Source organism: Apium graveolens, chromosome 9 (assembly GCF_009905375.1).
Source record: "Apium graveolens cultivar Ventura chromosome 9, ASM990537v1, whole genome shotgun sequence".
NCBI lineage: Eukaryota > Viridiplantae > Streptophyta > Magnoliopsida > Apiales > Apiaceae > Apium > Apium graveolens.
In genome coordinates this window covers 251,904,988-251,930,891 of record NC_133655.1, presented here as the reverse complement: position 1 = coordinate 251,930,891, position 25,904 = coordinate 251,904,988, and the positions used below count along the sequence as shown (strand labels likewise).

The 25,904-nt window shown below is 35.1% G+C and overlaps 2 protein-coding genes across 2 annotated transcripts; both read left to right on the top strand.

The window, feature by feature from the left end:
• Positions 1 to 1,902: 1,902 nt before the first annotated feature.
• Positions 1,903 to 17,466, top strand: LOC141682718 (importin beta-like SAD2). Its single transcript, XM_074487416.1, has 22 exons — positions 1,903 to 2,258; positions 2,565 to 2,700; positions 2,793 to 2,880; positions 3,007 to 3,156; positions 4,985 to 5,147; positions 5,594 to 5,778; positions 5,888 to 6,061; positions 6,735 to 6,880; positions 7,064 to 7,187; positions 7,276 to 7,456; positions 8,091 to 8,250; positions 8,330 to 8,371; positions 8,437 to 8,555; positions 8,638 to 8,836; positions 10,117 to 10,248; positions 11,945 to 12,048; positions 12,141 to 12,320; positions 15,450 to 15,589; positions 15,703 to 15,842; positions 15,981 to 16,138; positions 16,436 to 16,568; positions 16,677 to 17,466. Exons 1-22 carry the CDS (start codon positions 2,169 to 2,171, stop codon positions 16,838 to 16,840), a joined length of 3,108 nt encoding a protein of 1,035 aa, XP_074343517.1. The 5' UTR covers positions 1,903 to 2,168; the 3' UTR covers positions 16,841 to 17,466.
• Positions 17,467 to 17,585: 119 nt separating this feature from the next.
• On the top strand, positions 17,586 to 19,448 carry LOC141682719 (putative clathrin assembly protein At1g25240). Its single transcript, XM_074487417.1, has 2 exons — positions 17,586 to 17,761; positions 18,100 to 19,448. Exon 2 carries the CDS (start codon positions 18,103 to 18,105, stop codon positions 19,291 to 19,293), a length of 1,191 nt encoding a protein of 396 aa, XP_074343518.1. The 5' UTR covers positions 17,586 to 17,761; positions 18,100 to 18,102; the 3' UTR covers positions 19,294 to 19,448.
• The last annotated feature ends 6,456 nt before the right edge of the window (positions 19,449 to 25,904 follow it).

The following is a 25,904-nucleotide window of genomic DNA, read 5'->3' as shown; positions in this document are numbered from 1 at the left end:
TCACTCTTCTCCTTTGGTACGGTCTTTGCTGCTTCACCTGCAACTGCAACAGCGAGCTTGGTTGGTTTGTGAGGGCCTTCCTTGATTCTATCAAGGTATTCTGGATCTGTTGCTTCCAGGAACATGGTCATCCTTACCTTCCATATGGGATATTCAGATGGTCTCAGTATGGGAACTCTGATGGTCTCATACCGACTCTGAATTTGTGTCTTTGGTGGTTCCTCAGTTTTGGTAGGCTTAGTTGGAGTTTCTGTATCCGACATGATTGTGTTTGGATCTTTAACTGTATGTGTGTTAACAGATAGGCTCTGATACCACTTGTTAGGTCACACACACACTGTAGAGGGGGTGAAAGTGTATAGTACACTCAAATCGAACTTTAAGAACTTAAGTAACAGAAAACAAACTTTATTGAAATAATAAACTCTGTTACAGTATGGAACTGTTACCTCTCAGTGATGAACAATATCACGAGAGCTGCCAGGGTTACAATGAATAATCTTCTCGAATATATGATAACACTTATAGTGTAAACCCTATGTCTGTGTTTATATACTACACAGTTACAAGATAATCGCTAATTGATATGGAATATAATTCTGCTTCCTAAAATATATCAATCAGATATCTTTTCTTCCAAGTATTCCATTCTTCACGGAATTCCTTCTTCATGCATATCTCTTCTTATGTTTATCTTGATCTTCTTTCCTTTAATCAGCTACTGTCCTTATCTGATCGTCCTTCAGCACTTAAGTTCTGATATCTATCTTCTGATGATTATCTCCTGATAATATAAGTACCGATATCCTTAAGTCCCGACTTCCAGTATAAGTACTGATCAACAGTTAAGTACTGATTTATCCTGTTCAAGTAAGATCTGAAAGCTAAACATAAATTATATTAGCCATGACATTATCAAATATATCTAACATTCTTATTCTTATATACCACACTTTTCCAGTGGTCGGCATCTGAAGTTCAATAATTACGCGTCCTTTATAGGTATCTAAAGTTGCACACTTGTGCGCCTAATAAGGGTATCTAAGGCTAGTTCCGGAACTATAGCGTAAATTACGAACATGTTCGAAAACGTAGAAATTAGATTTCAAAAGATTCTCGTATCTTATTTCTTATAAAGTTCGAAACATAATTCTTATATCTTATACGAAATTCAAAAATCAGAGTATCAAAATTTTCCCGAAAATAAAAGTAAGTCAAAAAGTACTTACTTCAAAACCTGACCAGATCAGAATATATCCTTTTTTGACCCTCTAAACGATATTATCTTAAAAAACACAAAACATGAAAGTTGTAGAGAACGAAAAGATCTTTCCGAAAAATCCAGGATCACTGAATTCCGATTTACGATGAATTTTCTACGAATTTTACAAGACTGCTGATTTTTGCTGAGAAGAGCCCTACAAATTTTATGAATAAAAACGAATAAGACGAATATGGTGTATTTATAAAGAAACAAAACCCTGTATCTTAACCTACAAGTTATCCATAGTAGAATCTAATCCAAATTTTAGGCCCATTAGTCTAATTAAATATTAAATTCTAGTACTTGTCTAATTTTTAATACTTTTTTCTATTATTGTATTATCAATCTAATTTTAAAAATTACGGGATATTACATTTATATTATCTTATATATATTAAAATCTATTTTTAATTAGTTTAAAATAAATAAACGGGTCGGACTTATGGCCAAATCTTCATTTTTCTTATTCCTTTTTAGCCCCCGTAAAAAATATGCTAGATTTAGGAGCACTGTTCTAAATTTTGGGGAAAAAAATTAAAAATACACGCACAATAAAATAAAAATAATTTGGCGCGTGAAATTCACTTCTCATCCGGTTTGAATTGACAGCCGTTTTGTGGTTAAACAACCAAAAACCCTAATGATTCAGAGTTGAGAGTACAAGAGATACATACATTGATTGAACACATACACACACATATATACACAAGTACACAACACTCTCTTTGGTCCAGTCTCCTCTCTCCCTCTCTCTCTCTAACCCCAGAGAGAGATACAAGATTACACCTTTCATTCTTTTACTTAAATTTATACACCCATCAATCTCAAAACTCAATCCTTAAATCTTTAAAACTCTCTTTGAAATCAAGTGTATGTACTTGTTGTATATATAGATTGTGCAAAAATGGATCTTCACAGTCTGGCAGTGGTTCTTCAAGCTGCACTTAGTCCTAATCCTGATGAACGTAAAGCTGCTGAACAAAGTCTTAATCAGGTTCTTTTATTATTAATATACATACTTATTTTTTTATTTAATTTTATTTTCTTGATTGGTAAAGATTGTGACTTTATGATCAAGGTTGAAATCTGGTTTATGCATATGTATCTATATCTGATCAGGGTGTTGTTTGAACATGCTTTATTGAATTTTGGTGTGCAACATAGTGTTTGTTTAATGAATGTTGTTACTTGTTAGTAGTTTCTTGAATTGGGTAATTTCTCTTTTGTTGATTTTCGATGGTGATATAGTTGACAATGATTGCGTATTGGTTGTTTAATGTGGGTTTGATTATATCTGCAGATTCAGTACACACCTCAGCATTTGGTGAGGATGTTGCAGATCATTGTAGATGGAAATTGCGATGCCGCAGTAAGACAAGTTGCAAGTATACATTTTAAAAACTTTATTGCCAAAAACTGGTCACCCCATGATCCCGGTATTGCTCTTTTTCAAAATAAAAATTTGGAGTGTGCTTGGACTTAAATTATATGATTTGTGGTGCTTATTACACAATGTTGTGTTGCATAGACGAGCAATCAAAGATCCTGCCTAGTGATAAAGATTTGGTTCGGCAGAATATTCTCGTGTTTATCCTCCAGGTTCCCCCACTGTTGAGGTAAGTTGTTTTAGTTACCAATGATGTCTTTATTGCATTTATTATTGTTCTCTAGGATGGAGCGTTTACTGGGGTTTAATAAACTGTTAAAATGCTTTTTCAATATTTGCCCCTGTTCTCTTATAGGGCACAGCTTGGCGAGTGTCTCAAGACAATTATACATTCTGATTACCCCGAGCAATGGCCAAGTCTTTTACACTGGGTAAAACATAATTTACAAGATCAACAAGTTTATGGAGCTTTGTTTGTGCTGAGAATCCTTTCTAGGAAATACGAGTGAGTTCATTGGTGCATATGGATATGCTTGTTGTAATAAGCATTTTTACGATTGTTTATGGATTAAAGAGCATGTCCATTGCCAATGCTAAAATACATATAGCTATTTCTATATTGAGAAATTAAATTAGAGTTTGTAGTCCAATGCATGGTCTTAAATTGCCACGAAATAGATCTCAATTAAGCCATATGTTATTCAATTAAACTTTAAATACTCAATTATATGTCCCCATTGCTTTTATTATTCACATCTCTCCATTTTAACACTTGAATGCCTATGTAACAACTATTACAAAATCTATACTTGGGTCTATTTAGTACCAAGTATAGCATTTTGCAATTTTGCAACCAAACTGAGCATTGCATCAAAGAAAGTCTAATGCTAGATGCAAATGGCTATAACCATTGCTACAATAATGACACCAAAAAGTGTTTTTTGGTGCTAAAATAGAACTTCGACTTCAACTCGAATGCTATTTGCATTTTGCAACCTTCAAAACTTTGCATCTCTCTCTCTCTCCCCCCTCCATCCCCCGGCCTAATTTTAATTTAAAGTTAACCAACATGCATTTCATTTATGGTTAATTGATAATGTGGCTAGATGTATATATGCATCCCTGGTTTCATATTTGGAACCAAATATGCATTTAGAGCAATTTCAATGGCGGTGTTAAAACAAGTATAGCTAATACTATAATTTGAAATCAAAAAGTGATTTTTATGTTAAAATAGAACCTGAACCCCAATATATAGTTTTTAAAATGGCACCAAACATATTTAAATAGAGCTATATATCAACTACTTAATCTTAAGTGCACAATTTTATTTGTCACTACTACTTTAATTACCCGTTTCCTCCATATTCCCACGTGTGTGCTTACATGGCAATTAGAGCAACACGTGTACTTGGTTCCACATTTTGTACCAAATATAGCATTTTGCTATTTTGCATTTATGTTTAAGTTTAGCACCCATTGGAGTGATATTTTTTTCTTGGCTGCTATATTATAGATATGACATCACTTTTAGCACCAATGTCCAATGCAAAGCTAAAAGAGGTGCTATTTCTAGAATAAAACATCAGTTATACTTGATTTCTAATACAGAACCATGTATAGATGTGCTATAATTGTACATAGTCATGCAAGTGGTATAGTGGAGGTAAATGAATAATTTAAGGAATGGAGACGAACATAATCTTGCATTTAAAGGTTAAGTGGTTGAAAATTATGTTACTCGGACTCTTCATTTTACCTTCGAGTACCCGTGTCGGACACTCGACACTTGGACATGGACACTCGGACTCGAACACTTATTTTAAGCAAAAAACATGCATATTTTCCAAAATGTTGCCGAGTCCGATACTTGGACACGTGTCCATGTCGGACACTTCTACCCGAGTCCGAGTAACATAGGTTGAAATATATCTAAATTCAGGTCTACTTGGTGCTATTTTAAAACTGTGCATTGGACTCCAGGCTTTATTTTAACATCAAAAATCACCTTTTTATTTTATATTATAGCAATTGCTAAATGTATTTTAGCACTAGCATTGGACATGCTCTTCATATCTGCATTCAATTTTGCAACTCCTTTGAAGTTGTATTTTTTTTTGCATTTGGTTCCAAATTATAGTAATGCAACCTACTTTTACATTGTATTGATCGGACTTGCTCTCTGAGTGGTGCATATTATTTTTGGCATCATATTTAAAGATATAGCATCACTTATAGAATTGCATTGGACATGTTCTAAGAATATGATGAGAAGCTCCCAGTTGCATGCCTATGTGGCAATTCCATCAATTCTCATAATATGTTATGCATAGGTTCAAGTCAGATGAGGAGCGGATACCAGTTCATCACATTGTTCAAGAGACATTTCCTCATTTGCTGGGTATATTTAACAGGCTTGTTCAAATTAATAATCCTTCAACAGAAGTAGCGGACTTGATCAAGCTCATCTGCAAGATATTCTGGTCATCTATATATGTATGTAAACTGTGTTGCATCTTTAACAACTTGCATGATGCTTCTTGTTCTTACTTGTTTTGAAGTGGTATCCTTAAAGATTATGTAAAGTAAGTAGCGTGGGAAAGCTATAATATTTTCTTTGGAGAAAGCCAAAAAAGAGGGAAGCATAGAAATTTTTCTTTGCCAAATTTTTTCTGTTCTTGTGTTCTTTTTGGTAAAAGTGAAATCGATTTTCCTGGATAGATTATTACTATTATCCGGTTATTTATTAATTACATCTGACTTCTGTAAGATATTAGATATTTGTAATACTAATCTTGACTTATCTTTAGGTTTTATCCGTCCATTAGGATTCATTTTTTCTTTTCTTAATTATCTCAGCCTCTAAATTTCTGTGTTCTTGACTTGGGAGTCCTTGAATTTTTTTTAATTCTAAATCTTGCTATTTCTCAAAATTATATCAGTTGGAGATTCCAAAGCAGCTATTTGATCCGAACGTGTTCAATGCTTGGATGGTTCTTTTCCTAAACATATTGGAGAGACCTGTACCTCTTGAAGGACAACCAGCTGACCCAGAGCTCAGGAAATCATGGGGTTGGTGGAAGGTTAAAAAGTGGACAGTTCACATATTAAACCGCCTATACACTCGGTAGGTGCATTAATCTGCTTTCATCAAATCGTCATTTATGGTTATGAGAATAACGTATATGATTCCCTGAACAATTATCTGATTCCTCAATCATATTCTTTTCTCACAGGTTCGGTGATCTGAAACTTCAAAACCCAGAAAACAAAGCTTTTGCCCAGATGTTTCAGAAGGGTTTTGCTGCGAAGATTTTGGAATGTCACTTAAATTTGTTGAATGTGATTAGGGTTGGTGGTTATCTGCCTGACAGAGTTACCAATCTTATCTTGCAATATCTAAGCAACAGGTTGTTTATATGGTTTTGTTAGTTCTTAGGTGTTGCAAAATGTTATGTGTTAGCTAAACTAATTGCCTGACAGCTAATATATATGTATTCACTATAATTTGGTATGATGGGGCATTGTAGTGATGCCTTCAATTTTTTTTTTATATTTTAGTTTGATAAACATGGAGGAACCTTTAGCAGTGATCTTTGATGTAGTAAAGTTTTGTTTCTTATAGCAGCGTCTTGGTATTATGATAGTTTGCTAATACAAGTCACTGAGAATCTGTTAGTTTTGGTTATATATTTTTCTGATTCTTTGTATTTTTAAGCATGCCCGTTTTGATCTTCTTATATGTGTTTAGAATTTACATTCTCTCTCTTGCTGGCATGAAATGAATATGAACCTGTTGCCTATTTATATGTCCCAGCATCCTACATTATGAATTTTAGGGGTAATACTTGGTTCAAGGGCTCAGGTTGAGTTTAAAGTGTACCAGTTTATAAATTTCTACCGCAAAGAATCTGGTGCATAATTGAAAGTGAAATTGGATTACTATACCGTGGTTGGTTGATGTTATTTACCTATTTTCTTAAATGTTAAAAATCTGTTTGGTGTTATTTGACACTTTTTGACTTTTTAGCCTTATTGACCTACTCCTTTATGGTTCTTATATATACTTGTAACTTGATTCAGTGTGTCAAAGACCAACATGTATAATCTGCTTCAATCAAGACTTGATACTCTACTTTTTGAGATAATCTTTCCACTTATGTGCTTCAATGACGAAGACCAAAAACTCTGGGATGAAGACCCACATGAATATGTGAGGAAGGGTTATGGTGAGTTATTTGAATCTCTCATATTTTCTGATAATAGTTAACGTAAATTATTACTTGCCCCACAGGAAGTAGGTTGTAGATGGGTTATCAAGGTGTAGATTTTACCTTACACTATGGTATTATGCATAAGTTTCTTTTCTTTGTCCGGGATTGTTTCAGTTGATTTCATTTCTTTCTGTGCAGACATCATAGAGGATTTGTACAGTCCTAGAACTGCTGCTATGGATTTCGTAAGTGAGTTGGTAAGAAAGCGCGGGAAAGAGAACCTTCATAAATTTATACTGTACATTGTGGAGATTTTTAGAAGGTACCTGTGGTTGCATGTGTAGCAATTAGAATTTAATGATCATTCACCAACATTAATATAATATATATATTCATATATTCCTATGCAGATATGACGAAGCAGCAATAGAATATAAGCCCTACCGACAGAAAGATGGCGCCCTACTTGCAATTGGAGCACTATGTGATAAACTGAAGCAAACAGAACCTTACAAGTCGGAGCTTGAACGCATGTTATTGCAACATGTTTTTCCCGAGTTCAACAGTCATGTGGGCCATCTTAGAGCCAAGGTTTTTAATTGCTTTTAAATTTTTGTTTTTTTCTCTATAGATGAGTAAACTGTCGTGTTCTTCCTTGCTTTGCTTGCAACTATATCATACATTGACTTCAATCCCTTTTTGCTGTATTTAAATTTGTTTTAAAATGAAATATCATTCAGTTGTGTTTTATTTTCTGTCCTTCCGCAGAAGACATTTAGTCTTACATTAGTTTTAATTATATATCACCACCTTTTGTAGCTGGAAAAGTAAGGTCTGAAATGGAGTTCCTGATTATATTACACGTTTCAGTAATAAATTGAAATCCTGACAAGATCTCTCCTCAATTTATTATACATGACGGATTGTATAGATTTCTAGTTGACCGATCAAAGAAGCGTTGGCATGTAAATTTTTATATTCAAGCAGTCAGTGATAACTTATTGCTTTAAGTAATATAGAATTTCACTGTGTAATGTTTATTGGCTAGTTACTTTGTTCTGCAAAATTATTGATGCCATAATATAAAATTTGTAAAACTTAAGTGGTAGGACATTAATATTGGTTCTCAAGTGCACGGGGCTGAATTGCATCAAACTCATAATAGATGTGTGCAAGGGTCTTGGCCATCACTTGCTAATAATTGTCATATGATCTAAAATGTCAGGCAGCCTGGGTTGCTGGACAATATGCACATATCAAATTCTCAGACACAAACATTTTCCGTAAAGCACTGCAAAGTGTTGTTGCTGGGATGCGGGACCCAGAGCTTCCAGTTCGCGTTGACTCTGTTTTTGCTTTACGTTCATTTGTTGAAGCGTGCAAGGGTAAAGTACTTGTTTTTCTGTTATTGTTATATTCCCTAAGAATATCTTAATACCTAATACTTCTAATTTCATTTTGCAGATTTGGATGAAATCCGACCTATACTTCCACAATTACTGGATGGTATGTAAAGGTTCAACTAATTAATGCACTTCTGATGGATATTTCTAACTTGTCATATCTTTCAGAATTCTTCAAACTTATGAATGAAGTTGAGAATGAGGATCTTGTGTTTACTCTGGAGACTATTGTGGACAAATTTGGGGAGGAGATGGCACCCTATGCTCTTGGGTTGTGTCAGAATCTGGTGACACTAATTTTTTTTATCTTTTATTTGGCTACTCCTCGTTAGTTGTCTTCTTCAAATATTAACTTAAAACTTTTATCAGGCTGCTGCTTTTTGGAAGTGTATGCACACTGCTGAGGTTGATGATGAGGCCGATGATCCAGGTGCTTTGGCAGCAGTTGGATGCTTGCGGGCCATTAGCACAATACTTGAGTCAGTAAGCAGGCTTCCTCAGCTGTTTGTTCAGATTGAGCCAACTCTACTTCCAATTATGCGTAGGATGCTGACTACTGATGGGCAAGGTACTAACTTTGTTTTGTAGAGGATTTCATATACAGGAAATCTCCTAAAACTATTACTTTGTCTTATATTGTAAATCTGTGATGCTTTCTTGTCTGCTTTCAAATGTTCCGCTAGCCCTATATGTTCCCAGTCAGCTGCAGTAACAAACATTTTCGTCTAACTTGAAACAACCTGAGTTGGTATCCTATATTAATACACACTTATTTTTATTAATTTTAACATTTATATTGATACCAATGTTATTAAAGGCGAGAAGCGCACCGAGGCGCTAGGGTCCCTTGGAGCCTAGGCGATGAGGCGCGAGGCGAGGCGCGCGCCTCATCGAAGTGAAACGAATTTACTTAGACAATGAATTATTTATTATAGAATTCTGCAAAAACACCACAAATAGGAATATGAAACTTAAAGGAACTTTCATGTTGAATAAGTTTTCTTACTATCACTTTTTCGGGCAGTCATTGCTCCTTTACGGTGTAAATCATACATTTATATCATTATGTAACTGGAAACACAAAAGAACAAGCATATACATGTTATATTAGTATGTATAACACTATAACCGTAAGAATATATATATATATATTTAATTGTATACACACACACAATATATATATATATATATATACATGATACACACACAGCTTTACCGAGAAGAAACGAAGTAGAATAAACATGTATATGTAAGGAAATGTCTTCATGTTTGTTATTATTGATAACATGGATTTCTAAACACTTATGAGCTTAAAAAAAGTTGGGTTTTAGGGCTGTTTTTTAATATTTTGACTGTTTTTGCGCCTCGTTGCGCCTCTCGCCTCGCTGCGCCTCTCGCCTCGCTGCGCCTCTCGCCTCAGGGGTCTAGGCGCGCGCATCATTGAAGGCGCTGCGCCTCGGTAAGAATTATGCGCTAGTGGTGCGCCTCGCTGCGCCTCGGCGCGCCTTTAACAACACTGATTGATACTTAATATCACTTCTAAAAATATAGACAGGTTCTGCATGGTGGAATAAACTTGTGGAGATAATATCATTAATTTTCTGTGGCCTTTTCTATTAGTTTCCTTTTTATTTTTCTGTAAAAATTTAAAATTAATGCTTCATTCTAAAGCTACTAAAGTATTTAGTTATGTAATAGTTAAATTTAAGCAGTCTGCCAATTGTTTAATCTCAACATCTGTTTCATCAAGATTGTTACTTCAGCTTTAATATAACTTGTTCGGACAGTTAAATATGTAGCTGGAGTTCATAAATACTTACGTAATCAACTGTCAACACATGTTTGCAGAGGTCTTCGAGGAAGTTCTGGAAATTGTATCATATATGACTTTCTACTCACCAACGATATCTATGGACATGTGGACCCTCTGGCCATTAATGACTGAGGCGCTATCTGACTGGGCTATTGATTTCTTTCCAAGTAAGTTATTGACTGGCCTTTTTACTATGCTTTTTGGCTTTTGGGATTTTTTTATGTTTTTTAATTTTAAGATGTAATTAGTGTTTCTTTATACATCCTGTAGGATCTCTTCGATTAGAAATTGATTTTTTTGTTCTTTTAAATTATGAGATACATTTTCATTTACAGCATGTGGTTAAATTTAGGTTCTAGTAGATGTTCTGATATAAATTAGAGCGAGGGGGAGATGGTTTTTAAGGGGTGCCAGGGAGATAGAGATCAGAATGTAGAAAAGTCAAATAGGATAACTATCCAATTCATATATTTTACAACGCGATCATATATTTTTCAACGCAATCTCTCTTACATATTAAAACTATACCCTGGACTTGATCCTTTTACTTGACTTGGGGTACCATACATTGAACTTGATTCTTCTACTACCTTGGAAGTTAGGAGAGGCCAAAATCACTCTCGTGTTTCCGTCCGCTTCTTGACCAACTGAATCTAAAAATAAATTAACTTATTAGTTGTTTGTTTGTTGTCGGTATGCTATATCTATAAGTAGCTAATGTAAGAGGGATTCTTTCTATAATTTGTCATCTTGATCTTACCAACTATTAAGAGGGGACCTGATGGGGAACGGTTGTGAGCATACGAAGAATATCTTTACATGTTACTGATTAGTCAAAAAACATTTAGTGTAGAGGTAAGTAGTATTTATCTAATATCTATGTGTTTTATATGCGGGACTGTTAGTTTATTAAATATGCAGCACATTATTCAAAATAACGGGCCTTGGTCCATTGCGTTATTTGAATAGGGTTTTCTTTCCCTATATAATCATTGAAATACCTACATACTATCTTAGACTTGATTATTGAGATATTAATTCAAATATTGAATAGAGTCTCTTCTTGGGTTGTGACTTGTGATCTATAGCTTTTCTCCCTTCTGAGGTTGGGAAACCCTTGGGGTAGTGGTTTTTCTTCGGTTAATCCACTTAAGTTCATCGTTGTTATTGTTTTTGTTCAGTATTTACATCTTTTCTGAATCTGTCCCCTTATTACCTCTTTTTGCACCCAGCTGAGTAATCAGTTTAAAATTTAAATATCCGATCAGAGAAGCTATTCGAAGAAATAAATGCATGGATGGCACTCGGGTTTTTGTTACTAGAGTCTAGCTGAGCCCACACTTTTCCAAGTTAATGTGTTTTTGCATGTGGTACATAGTATGGAAGGTGTTCTGATACAAAAAGACATCTGCTAAGCTCGTAATGAGACCTGAATCTGCAATTCGATTTGAAGACAGCCCAATCAGAAGAATATTAATTAGAAATCCAATGTAGAAATGTAGCTAATCTTCATTTACCGTTCATTGATTATCAGGGTAAAGCTGCAAAGAGTAAAATTGAACTATCTCAATTCAAAATTTAGTCTGAAGTGGTCTGCTAAGACAAAATACTTAATTTCCATTCGTAATACATGTTTAAGAGTTAGAACATATGTAATTACCATTAGTTTAAAATTTTGTGCATCTGGACGGGGTGGGATGTGGTTTCCTGTTGTGCAGTATAATGAAGATGAACATATGACTTGTGAATGCCACTCAATATATTGTAATTTAGTACCAATACAATGTTCACTTTTTATTTTTTAGCTAATTAACAATGTACACATTCTTATGTCATCCGTTTTTATGAATTTTACTTGTCTAGATATTCTCGTTCCTCTAGACAACTTTATATCCAGGGGTACTATGCATTACCTCACTTGCAAGGAGCCAGACTACCAGCAAAGTCTTTGGAAATTGATTTCTACCGTGAGTTGACTTTTTCTTAAAATATCTATCATGTAAATTATCTTCTTTATGATTGTTTTCTTAATATATTTACAAATCCTGTTTTCGTGCAGATCATGGGAGATAAAAATATGGAGGACAGTGATATTGAACCTGCACCTAAGCTCATTGAAGTGGTGTTCCAGAACTTCAGGGGGCAGGCAGATCACTGGGTTGAACCTTATATTAGAATCACAGTTGAACGGTTGCGTCGAACTGAGGGAGCATATTTAAAATGTCTTTTGATGCAAGTGGTAAGGAACTTACAGTTTTGTTCATTCCTATGTAAAGAGATTAGGTGTTTGTCAGGAACTAGGGTTTCTGACTTTGTGTTTTTGTGAGTTTTTGAGTGTTTTTGGTATTTTCTGAGTTATAGAACAGGAAATAACAAGTAGAACAGAGAATTAAGCTAGTTAGCAAGAGAGAATCAACAGATCAGATGAAGAAGAAACACAGAAATGATAGAGAGATGCATATCTTGTAGAAGTAAGAATTCTGTTATATATATAGAGAGAGAGTTTAGAGAGAGAGAGAGTTGGTGGAAATAGCTTTCCTTTTCATAATATGCATATCCTGAATTACAACTGATAGTTCTCTATTTATAGAGTAGTTACTAAAGTACTAAACTACTACCCTTACTATTAGTGCCAGCATACTACTACATAGTAATACTACTATATGATTACTAAGGAGCTGTTACTAAGGTTCCTGACATCCCTTCCCCCTTCAAATGCACCATGTCCTCATGGTCTTCTATTTTGACACTGCCAGGCCTGTCAGCAAACTCTGATTGATCATGAAGTCTGGAGAGAGCATCAGCTACAATATTCTCCTTGCCTTTCCTATAGAGTATGGTGTAATTATACCCTAATAGCTTGCTGACCCATTTCTGTTGTAACAGATTACTTATTTTCTGTTCAGGCAGAAACTTCAGTGCCCAGTGGTCTGTTTTTATATAGAAATGCTTATCCATTAAGTATGGAGACCACTTTTTAAGTGCTGACACCACAACCAACAACTCTTTTTCATAAGTAGTCATGGCTTGTCCCTTAACTCCTAGTGCCTTACTAAAATATGCCAGAGGTCTGCCCTCTTGAGTTAGCACTGCCCCAATACCAGTATTAGAAGCATCCGACTCCACAGTAAAAGGCTTAGTAAAATCTGGAAACTTCAATACATGGGTACTGGCCATGGCTTCCTTCAAAAGAGAAAAAGCCTGAGTAGCTGCCTTATCCCAGTGAAAGTTATCCTTCTGAAGCAGCATGGTCAGAGGTTTGGCAATTGTGCCATAGTCTCTAACCAACTTTCTATAGTAGCCACTTAGCCCCAAGAACCCTCTGAAGGCCTTCAAACTTCTTGGCTCTGGCCAATCCAACATATCCTTCACTTTGTTTGCATCTACTGCCACTCCATCTTTAGAAATTACATGTCCCAAATATGCCACTTGAGATTGCAGAAATTCACACTTGGACATCTTAGCAAACAGTTTCTGCTGTCTCATTACCTTAAATACTTTCTCCAGTTTCTCCAAGTGTTCGTTTTCATCCTTTGAATACACTGGAATGTCAGACTAGTGTGAATTTTCAGAGATAAGGAGCAAATACTTGATTCATTAGGCTCTGAAAAGTGCCAGGAGCATTAGTAAGGCCAGAAGGCAATACTGTGAACTCATAATGTCCCAAATGAGTTTTAAAGGCTGTTTTCTCTATATCCTTGTCCTTCATTCTAACTTGATGATATCCATTCCTGAGGTCCAGTTTGGAGAACAGCTTGGCCCCACTTAACTCATCTAACAGGTCTTCAATTAAGGGAATAGGAAACTTGTTTTTTGATGGTCAAGGAATTTAGCTTCCTATAGTCTATACAAAATCTCCAAGTGCCATCCTTTTTCTTTACCAATAGAATAGGAGAAGCAAAAGGTGAACTACTTGGCCTGATTACTCCAGAATCCAACATTTTAACTATGAGTTTTTGCACCTCATTCTTTTGATCAAAAGAATTTCTGTAGGGTCTGATGGAAAAAGGCTGTGACCCTCCTTTCAGCTCAATAGAATGTTCAATATCTCTTTGTGGAGGCAATCCTTCAGGAGCTTGAAAGATGTCTTCATATTGCTGCAACTGCTGTAATTCTTGTGAGATCTCCTTTGCTTCCTTATTTGATTGATTACCCTCTGCTGAAGGTTTTGCATAGATGATATACAAGAGCCCATGCTCCTGTCTTTGACAGCTTCTTTCAAACTTTTAGCAGTCATTTGCTGAAGCTTAGGTTTCTCAAGTCTATTATTACCCTTCAATGTAACCTTCTGGCCATCTTTCTCAAATTGAAGCAGTAGATTCTTAAAATCAAAAGTCACTGGCCCTAAAGAACCCAACCAATCCACACCTAAAACTAAGTCATAACTTCCCAATGGTAGAGTCCTGATGGAAGTCTGAAAGTCATGTTCACCCACCTTCCAAGTAAAATCAGAACACTTATGTTTGCTAACCAAGTGATTTCCATTAGCCACTAAAACTTGCATTGGCAAAGTTTCAATCACCACACTTAAGTTTTAAGGCAGTCTTCTCATCAAGGAAACTATGAGTACTGCCTCCATCCACCAATATAAAGAAATCTCTATTTCCTTCCTTTCCAGTAAGAGTGATAATTTGTCAGGAACTAGGGTTTCTGACTTTGTATTTTTGTGAGTTTTTGGTATTTTCCGAGTTATAGAACAGGAAATTAAAAGTAGAACAGAGAATTAAGCTAGTTAGCAAGAGAGAATCAACAGATCAGATGAAGAAGAAACACAGAAATGATAGAGAGATGCATATCTTGTAGAAGAAGTAAGAATTCAGTTATATATATAGAGAGAGTTTGGAGAGAGAGAGAGTTGGTGGAAATAGCTTTCCTTTTCATAATATGTATATCCTGAATTACAACTGATAGTTCTAAATTTATAGACTTCCGGTAGTTACTAAAGTACTAAACTACCCTTACTATTAGTGCCAGCATACTACTACATATTAATACTACTATATGATTACTAAGGAGCTGTTACTCAGGTTCCCGGCAGTGTGTAACTCTGATTTCAGCATTATAGAAAATCTTTATGCTTCCTTTGGGTTCTGTTTTGGTGTGAGCAAATTGTGCATTTATTTATTATGCCATTCACTATAATTGTACACCACTACATTCTTAAAATAATATTATTTTTGATTAATTTATCACTAACCAATTAATAAATAAATACAACTAATTAGATTTTATTTGAAGCATAATATCTAACATCTATGCCTCTTTAATAGCTCATATTTGCCTACGCATGACATAAAGTTCAAACATTAGAAAAGATTCTGGTGTACACCAAAACATATCTTGACCTATAGAACCTCCTCTCTTGCAGATTGCCAATGCCCTTTACTACAATGCACCTTTGACACTCAACATATTGCAAAAGCTTGGTGTTGCTACAGAAATATTTAATCATTGGTTCCAGATGTTGCAACAGACTAAAAAGAGTGGACTACGATCTAATTTTAAGAGGTAATTAAGTATCTCCATTAGAGTACTGCTTTGAACACTCCCATGAGCCTTCTTTTTTTCATTTCTTCCATTTGATTGTTTCTCATGGCATGTGTCTGATATGGATATTTCAGAATACATGATAAAAAGGTTTGCTGCTTGGGCTTAACAGCGCTGCTCCAACTTCCTGCTGAACAGTTACCAATGGAGGCCATGATGCGTGTTTTCAAGGCAACCCTTGATCTACTTGCTGCCTACAAAGATCAAGTAGCGGGTAGGCCAATAAATTTTATTTTCTTCCGCTCTCTATACTATTTCAGGTCAGAGTGAACGCATATGCAACTTCCTACGAGTTGATCATATCGTTTTTCAATTCTGTCACACCATAATCCATTATTACTTGATATGATAGAAGCTGCAAAGGATTTAGAGATTGCGGGTGATGATGACATGAATGGTTTGCTTTCTGATGAGGAAGATGATGTGGACGAGTCTGACAAAGAAATGGGAGTTGATGCTGAGGACGTAGATGAAGCTAATAACAAATCTCTTCAAAGATTGGCTGCACAGGTGTGTTGTTATTTCAATCAAAATGTTGCAATATTATGGTGCTATCCTCCCGAAATATTTTATTAGTATAGAAAACACAATAGTTCATTTTGAATCTTATAATTTAATGGCTATGTAGGAATAAACAGAAAAGCTGAAAATACTTTAAACTGTAGATGTTGACTTTATAGTATTTGAGGTCATACATTTATAAATATTAAGATACGAGTTAACCCATCGATAAGAATTCAACTTAACCGGATTCAGTTGAGTAGAAAATGTAAACATTACTTGTTTAAGCTAACATATGAGATGCAGGCGAGGTCTTTCCGGTCAAATGATGATGAAGAAGATGACGATGATACAGATGATGACTTCAGTGATGATGAGGAACTACAGTCACCAATTGATGAGGTCGACCCTTTTGTGTTCTTTGTTGACTCGACCAAAGGTAAATATACTACATCCGGCATTGATATTTAGTAAGCAGAATATTGAACTTTAATGCAATCATGGCACTTGCATCTTTAATAATCTCATTCCAACTCTTTGCATCTAGTTTTGCAAGAATCAGGTGAAATGAGGTTCCAGAGTCTTACACAAGCTCTTGACATCCATTATCAAGCACTAGCCAATGTTGTTTTTCAGCATGCTGAGCTGAGAAGAGTTGAAATAGAGAAAGAAAAGTTGGCAAAGGCATCAGGAGTTGCACCTTCTTCATGATTATATAGCATAAAGGATTTAGTACCCAAGTTTAGAACTTCTCTTCTTTGGTCAACTTTACAGTCATGCTGATTTGGTGTGGTAAAGAAACTCCTGGAAAGCTTGGATGAAGCTTTGCGGTGGTTCGCCAGTTAGAGGAGACTGGGACATAGACTCATAGGGTATCATTGTGGACATGTACCTTATCCGAGAATGAGTACACTGGGGTATTTACGCGTCTTATTTCTAAATATGGGAAGGAATGCAGGAACTTGGAAGGTCCTCTGTTCTCTTCTGTGGTATGAACTATCTATCTGCTGTTGGCCACTCGGTGTTTGTCCTTTTCAGGTTCCATGTAGTTTTAGGTACATATAAAAATACATGTCAAATTCCAATTTAGGGGGTGTAGTTATGAATTAATTAACCCTCTGAATTGAATTAGGGGAGGGTGAGGTCAAGTTCCATGTGTTGATTCTCTTCTATTGGTCGCGGGTCGTGACCTATATATTTTTTGGTCCCCATATTATAAATTGTTAGGATGGTTTAAAGCTGGAAATGTAATTCACAAGGAGAGGTCTTTGAGACCAGCTTGACGCTGAGTGTAAAACAGTTATTCTTTTATATGGAAGATGAAATTTTTGCTTGCCTCCCCCCCCCCACAAATATAAATGCCTACATTCATCTGTATACGTTACTTGATTACATTACATATGTAATGCAGTAATGCTAAGTCACTGTTTGTAGTTTCCAGTTGCCACGTTTGTTCAGGGTTAGTGTTTGTTTTCATATATTTGTTTTGGCACAATGAGGTGACATTTGTTATTCCAGTTCAAAGAGAAACACATGGAAGAAAACAAAAGCAAGAATGACCTAAGACACAGAGCCGCATGATCTTTTTTTTTACTCGATGATTTGGTGTGCTGTTGACCTTCAGGAAAACAGGTCATTTCTCAATGGAATCTCATGTTTAAACACACTTCCATTATTTTCTGTTTACTCTTTCTTTCGGAAAGTATCACATGTAATTATGTATTGCTTTTATCATAAAAAAATACCTGGAAAATATCGACAGCAACACATATCAAACTTGACATTGACTAATATGCAAAGTATTTAACACGCCATTGGCCGGCTAGGTAGCTGGCTGTGGGCCTGATTTACAAAATATGAGTAACTTCTACACATCAATTTATTATGGTTGAGTTACAAATTGATTGATTTTGGTACAATTAGTAAGGGAAGAAACATACACAAACATAAACAGATCATTTCTACAACAGACTATGAACCTGTGGAAAAGAGCAGCTGGAGTGCTTAAAGATCAGAGTAGCATCTGGTTAACATCTTTCTCAAAGAGGACAGCATGGAGGAACCCCGATATCGAGGTGGCCGTCATTAAATCTACGAGTCACAATGATTCCCGGGTTGATTATCGAAATTCCCAGAGAGTCTTTGCCTGGGTTCGGGTCTCCCCAGCATACCTCAAACCTCTGGTACTGGCCATTGCTTTGAGAATTCAGAAGACTCGTAGCTGGGTAGTCGCTCTAAAGGGATTGATGCTCATGAACGGGGTTTTCTGCAGCAGAGTCCCTGCTGTTCAGAGAATTGGGAGGTTACCATTTGATTTGTCAAGCTTTAAGGATGAACATTCAAAGCCTGGGGAAAAATGGGGTCACGATACCTTCATACGGGCTTATTATTCCTTTCTTGATCGTAAATCTTCGTTGTTATATTCACATGCACAGGAACAATATAAAGGACAGCTTAGGAAAGTTGAGGCAGATCAAGATGAACCAAGAACATTCACTTCAATGATGCAATGCCTTGTGTGGCTGCAAGAAATGCAAGATTTGCTTGATATGTTGATGGAAATTAAACCACGATCAGAGACTATGGTGGGTACTTTGATTCTTGAAGCTATGGATTGCGTGATGATTGAGATTTTTGATGTTTACAGCAGAATATGCAGTGGCATTTCTGCAGTTTTGATCCAAATTTGGTCTGCTGGGAAGGTTGAAGCGTCGATGGGACTCAAAGTTTTGCATAAAGCAAACATACAGGGGAAAGAACTCTGTTCATACATAGAATTTTGCAGAGAATTAGGTGTTACTAATGCTGTAAATTGCCCGGCAGTGAAACAAATTCCAGAAGAAGATATAATGATGCTGGAGCATATTATCTCTGAAGTTTCGGATAGAAGTAACGAACCAAAAATTGATACAACAAAAGAAAGATCATCAAGTATAGTGACACTGGAGTCTAAAGTCGACGAGCAAAATGATTCAGGGAGACATAGTTTGCAGACAAAAGTTACAGATCAGTGGGAGGCCTTTGATGAAGATCACTCGAGAATTTTTGTGATGGGTGAAAAAGTAGCCAAGTCAAGAGAAGAACATTTGAAGGCATTGATTCCATTGATTGATATTCATGTTCATGGTAATAAAACAGACTTCCCAAATCTCATTAGTCTCTAACGATACAAGAAGTATAATTCCTTTGATAACAACAATATACAAGTGTATCTAACCAAGTTTAACTTGCAGTCTTGTGGCGGGTGTTTGGTATTTGTAAGCAGACATGCTAATGAGATATAAATTATGATAAGTCATAAAATAAAAGACTCTTTTATCATCGATTACTTGTATTCATGTGCATTTAAATTGATGTCGTTTGAATTGGCAAATCAAATTTGATGTCGTTTGGTAGAAGAAAAAAAACTAAATTATTAGAATACTAATATAAGATCCTGCAAACAACCAGTATTCTAACAACCAATGGCACTGCAAATAGAAGAAAATGCATGAATTCCATTGGTGATTCGGGAGCACCCAAAATAAATCTGTTATTTCGATGTTCAGCATACAGAGCCGATTTGAGGAAGAAAACTAGTTAGCATCTTAATGCATTAATCCCATCCCAATATTGTTACTCACTCTCTAAAAAGGAAAACCAGCCCATGTTTTCATCAATGACGCTGGTGCTCAGGTGTTTGATCTGTTTGTCGCATTCTAATGCATCTTTTACGTGATAATTTCGACTACGTCTTTCAATTAATTTATGATTATTTTTGGGAAATTACTCTGAAATTCTTTAGTATTTCTGAGCATGAGCCCAATGATTTCACTTTCAATACAAAAAATAACAAGCTGATATTTTCTAATAATTTCACCATCGAAATAGACCACAATAATAATAAAAAAAAAGTATATATCATCAGAGTCATATTCTTATGATTCTTTCCGCTACTTCTGGTCAGTTGGGTACTAATCAAAGGGCCTCACACATTCGGGCACTATAATTACGCATTCTGATGCTCCTGTATTAGCTGGAGCTGGCCTGAGATTAGTCACCTGTGCTTAGTACGGGTATTAAATATATGATCCTATTGGAGACTTTCTCTAATACTAAGGTAGGTTTTAGATGAGCTGGTTACTCAACAACGGGTTATAAGGCGGATTATAGGGACGACAGGTGGACTTGAGCCTCCTTAGTCCCCTTCCTATCTGTCCCTGGTTGCAGGTCTAAGTGGGAGGTTGAGCCAGCGGAATTAGCAGCTGTGCTATTTGGACTTCATCTGGCGCAGATTGATTTACTTTAATATATTGTGTTTAATGTTTCCTTATAAAAAGTCATATTATGATTTTTATAATGGGGTAACACCAGTTTTCCAAGAAGTAGCTGATCGGTCAATTGATCCCATAAGTCATTTTCAGGAAAGACAAATCGTCTTCATGTAGCTCTTTTAAACTCAAGCTCCTTTAGTAAAATCGATGCATTGTTGCAACTTACAAGTCCTCCTTAACAAGTCAATAACCTACTCTAGTCTAGATGCTAGTGGTGAATACTAACCAAATGCACACCTTTGTAACCGCGATTTCATTCGATGATTTTTATTTTTATTGATAATTATTTCACTCAATGATGATGATTACCTATTAGTCAAACTAGTTTTATTACCCGTACAAAGCACGGGTTAGTTTTATTTATAAAAAAATTGTTATTTTTTGTGTACTTTTACGATATTTGCGTATTTTTTTATACCATATTGTTTGATTCATGTTAGAAGGACTAGTGTAACGACGAATATCCTTAAATTTATATTGTATCGTGAATGTAAAGTTTGGAGTGCACTCTTACCATTAAAAATAATGGTTTTCTATCAAGTTTCGATGATTTTTTCAAATGAAGATACCAAAAATATTATAATGTTTAGGTGTCATGTTTATCAACATATGGAGGCAAAATATTAAATTTTTTTGCACGGTCGAACTCGAACTTCAAATTACTCGGCTCATAAGGTTCACAAACCTTATCGAGCTGATATTATTTTTAATAGAAATATATTTTTATCTAAATATTTAATATTTTATTAATATTTTATATATTTATTAGAATCGAATTCGAGCAAAACCTATCATATTTCGAGTTTTTGTCAATATTTGGTGAAATTGATTCAAGTTTTTGAGCCGAACTTGAGACTACCGGACTATTTACGACCCGAGTTTCATGCATGATTTAAGATTCGGGTGAAACCGAGCTCGTGCTCGAGTCTGAACATTTTTAATCGAGTTCAAGTCTGAAAGTTATCGACTCGGCTCGGGTTGATTATACCCTTAGTTGTTGTAAAGTTGGTATTTCGAAGTGAGTTAATTACCCAAGTCTCAATATTTAATAAACTATTATTAAATGGTAATATATTATCAATAAGTTAATATGGTAATATAATATCAACAAGTTATTTATTTAATATTTGTAATTTTTTTATAAATAAAAAATAATTAAAATTACTTGCTTGTACATAAGTATAAAATTAGTATATTTTAGTGAGCTAATTACTCACAGTCTTAGAATAATTTTATTATATATCAATATTATATTATATAGGTTTAGCCATCCAATACAAAGAAACAAATATATAACTCGGTACTTGATGTTATCAAAATATAATGAAATGGGCCTCTAACTCAATCGATTGAAGTCACATGTTTGGATATAGGTGTCACCGGTTCAATTCTACAAGCCAATAATATTTTTCCATATTTATTCAAATAAGGGCGCAAAATATTAATTTCGAATTATATGTTTTCCCTAAAAAATTGAACCTATCGAACTTTTTACGACCTGAATTTCGAGTTTGAAATTTAAAGTTCGGTTGAACTCGAGTTCGTACTCGAACCCGAACATTTTTAATCGAGTACGAGCCTAACAGTTTTTGACTCGACTCGGATTGATTATACCCTTAGTTGTTACACGAGTATAAAGTTAGTATCTCGATGTGAGTTAATTATCCGATTTTCGATAATTAATAAATTATTGTTATATGGTAAGATATTATCAACAAGTTAATATGATAATATATTATCAACAAGAAGTTATTTATTGAATGCATAAATAAAAAAAATAAATTATAATCCCGCCGCAGCACATGAGTGTAAGTTATTATATTGTAATCAACTAATTACCCAAGTCTTAGAATAATTTTATTCTATATAAATATTGAATTATATAGGTTTAGTCACCCAAAATAAAGAAAGAAGTATGTAACTCAATACCTGATTTTATCAAAATTTAACCAAATGAGCTTCTAGCTCAATTGGTTGAAGTCATATGTTTGTTATAAGTGTAAAGTTAGCATATCGAAATTAATTATTCAATCAAGTCTCAAATCATTATGTTTTATATAAATATTAAAACAAATATAAAATTTAATATAAGGCAAGACACTTCGTGTAAATAAATAAGTTCTAACTTAATACTTAATGTTATAAAAGTTTAACAAAAAGTGTCTCTAGCTCAAATGACTGATGTGTTTAATTTGCAAATAGTTGACATAGGTTCGATTCCAAGACACTCGTGTAAATAAATAAGTTCTAAGTCAACACTTAATCTTATAAAAGTTTAACCAAAAGTGTCTTTAGCTCAACTGGTTGATGTGTTTAGCTCGTAAATAGTTGGCATAAGTTTGATTCCTATCAACAACAAATATTTTTGAAATTTATTAAAAATTTATTAAAATATATGGGTAAAATAGTAATTTCGAATAAAACATTTTATCAAAAACTTGATGTTGCAGTATTACAAAGATAATAGATTTAGGTATTTCAAGTTAAGATGAACAACATTTGCAAGCATCACCATGCTTTCAAGTAAACACAAGTAGAGCCGGCCAAACGAGCGGTTTGGATCGGCCCGCTCGCTATTCGGCTCACCGGAAATTCGTACAGTTCGCCTCGAGACGTGCCGAGTCACTATTCGGATCGAACCGATAATTAAAACGAACCGAGCACGAGTTAATAATCTGAAAACTGGAACCGGACCGTAACCGGCCCGGCCCGGCCCGCTTTAACCGTCAACGACTTTGTAAGCACGAACCGGCACGGCTCGGCCCGCGAGTCCTGGCCACGCTCCGCTGCAACGGTCCTTTGCAACGGTCACCTGCTTGCTGCTCTGCTCTGCTGTGCAGCTCACAGATTCACAAAAACTCCTTCTAACGGCTAAATTATTAACGGTCCTTAGCTCTATAAATTGTCTCCTCACTCTCAATCTCTCTTCACTCTTAAACTCTCTCTCGATCTCTCACTCTTAAACTCTCTTCACTCTCTCTCTCTCTTCAGTCTTCACTCAGTTGTTCGGCGACATACAATCATTCACAGAATCACAGACTCACAGTTACAGACACAGTTTCACACACACTCAGTCACATATTTTCCGGCGAGGTTTCTTAATATCCGCCGAGGTTTCTTAATTTTTCGGCGAGTTTTCAGGCAACATTACAGTTTTTCAGCCAACATTTAAAGTAAATGAAAGAAGGGAGGGGCACCCAGTCATCCCAAGGCTCGAGTCAAGCACATTCTATGCGACCCCCTCGACCTAATACAGAAGCCGGTAAAATTTATATATTATATTTTTATTTTCGTAAATTTATAAATTTCTGTTTTTTAAATTATTAAAATCGATTAAATGTGTTATTTTGATCCTGTGTTTTATGATTTTTAAGATTAAATATTAAAATCGATTAAAATATTAATTTTAAATTATTTGATTTTTTAAAATCGATTATTTAAACTTAGAATTATATGTTCGAATTTTCAGAATTTTGTATTTTTTTATTTATATTGAAAATTCAAATATGTTGCTAATCTATTTTTGTTAAAAATTTGCAGGGAGTTCTGGTACTACTTCGAGACATTCCTCGCATGTTTGGAATTATTTTTCGAGACAAGTAACACCGGAGGATCCCAACAAATTTAAATGCTTTTGTTTACTTTGTATTCAAAGCGGCCGAAATCAATCCCCGTTTCTTCACTCTGAAGGTGCCAGCACAGGTACACTTGATCGACACTTGAAAACGCATCACGGAATTTCGAAACAAAGTCACGAAAGTGGAGAAGCACGCGGAGAATCACCGCAACAGACACAAATTGGTGGTTTTGTGACATCGTCTCCCGGCTCTTGTTACACAAGTACAATTAGTACAATTGATAGTGCTTCAGAGGATGTGTCAAATTTTCAGTTATCAAAGACCAGAAGGACTTTGAAGCAATTAGATTGTTTGTTACAACTTTCTGATTAAAACTGCCTCTGAAACTTATAAAAAAGTTTTTAACAAGTTCAATAAGAAAACCTTAAATAGAATACAAGACGAGCAATAGAAACAGAGTACTGGACGTTTGCAAGAACATGACGACCATCTACAATAAAACAATTTAGTAGGCTACTAACAAGGGCTGAATCCTGATGATATAATTCATTACTAGCCTGTAACATGATATAATCCAAGCACAGAAACACAGTACGGACGTTTGCAACATAGCCGGAATGAGGTATAATTTGGTTCAACGGTTATTCCTAATTTTGGTTATTAAAAAAATAATTAAATATTATTATATATCCGTTAAACTATTAAACTATTAAACTACTATACACATACACATAATTTACTTATCATACTAAAATACAACCATATCTTATCCTATTATATAAAAAAATAGTGTTATATATCCGCTAAACTACTAAATTGTTAAACTACTTGATATAATAATATCCTCATCCTACTAAATTACGATCACGTGTTCTACTATTATTTTTTTGTAAAATTATTATTATTATATATATATATAAATAATTTTAAAATTATAATATGATAGGATAAATACAAAATTTAAATATTAACAGGAACCCATGCCTCGCCCGAGATTTAAGCTAGTAATTCATTAAGTGGGGAATCCAGCACACCTATAACATAATAATCTAGTCTATAATCTAGCCTAGTGATGTACCTCGATCATGTATGTACCTGAATAATCTATCGAATATTCAAATATAGTTTAATAGGAAACTATTTAATTATATAATAATTCAACCATGTGAGTAAGGCTGTAATTCGAGCCTGGCGGCTCGTGAGCTCGCCCGACTCAAACTCGTTTATGTGGGCCCGACTCGACTCGTTTAGTTAAACGAGTCAAGTGACTAAACGAGTCGAGTTCGGGCAGAGCTTTCGTCTCATTTTATTACTCGAGCCGGCTCGGCTCGACTTGTGAAATTAAACGAGCCGAATTCGGGTAGAGGTTTAGACTTGATTAAGTGTAAAATTAACAAGCCGACCGACTCGTTAAAACCGGCTCGTTTGCTCGACTTGACTTGTGAAATTAAACGAGTTGAGTTCGGAAAGAGGTCTATACTCATTTAGTTAAACGAGCCGGCCCGACTCGACTCGATTAATCTCAGCTCGAATTACGCCCGGCTCGAAACTCGGCTCGCTCGGCCCGAATTACAGCCCTACATGTGAGCTAATGAATCTATATTTGTAGGAAGCCATACCCTTATTACAAGTGGGCCTATTGGGCCTTAATATAAAAATACATTCTTTAATCTAAATATTACAATTAATTCTTCTTGGGCCTTCTCGTTTGGGTTCTTGATCCAATATTTGTCCCCATAGTAAAGCAACATCTTTAGATTTGCTTTAAAATCTTTTACCTTCTGAAATAAGAAATTAAAATTAAAAATAAACATAAAAGTTAGGGTTTGGGAAAAAAATGTTTAATTTTTTTATACGCGTGTATTCTCCCTTTTTTATTAGGCA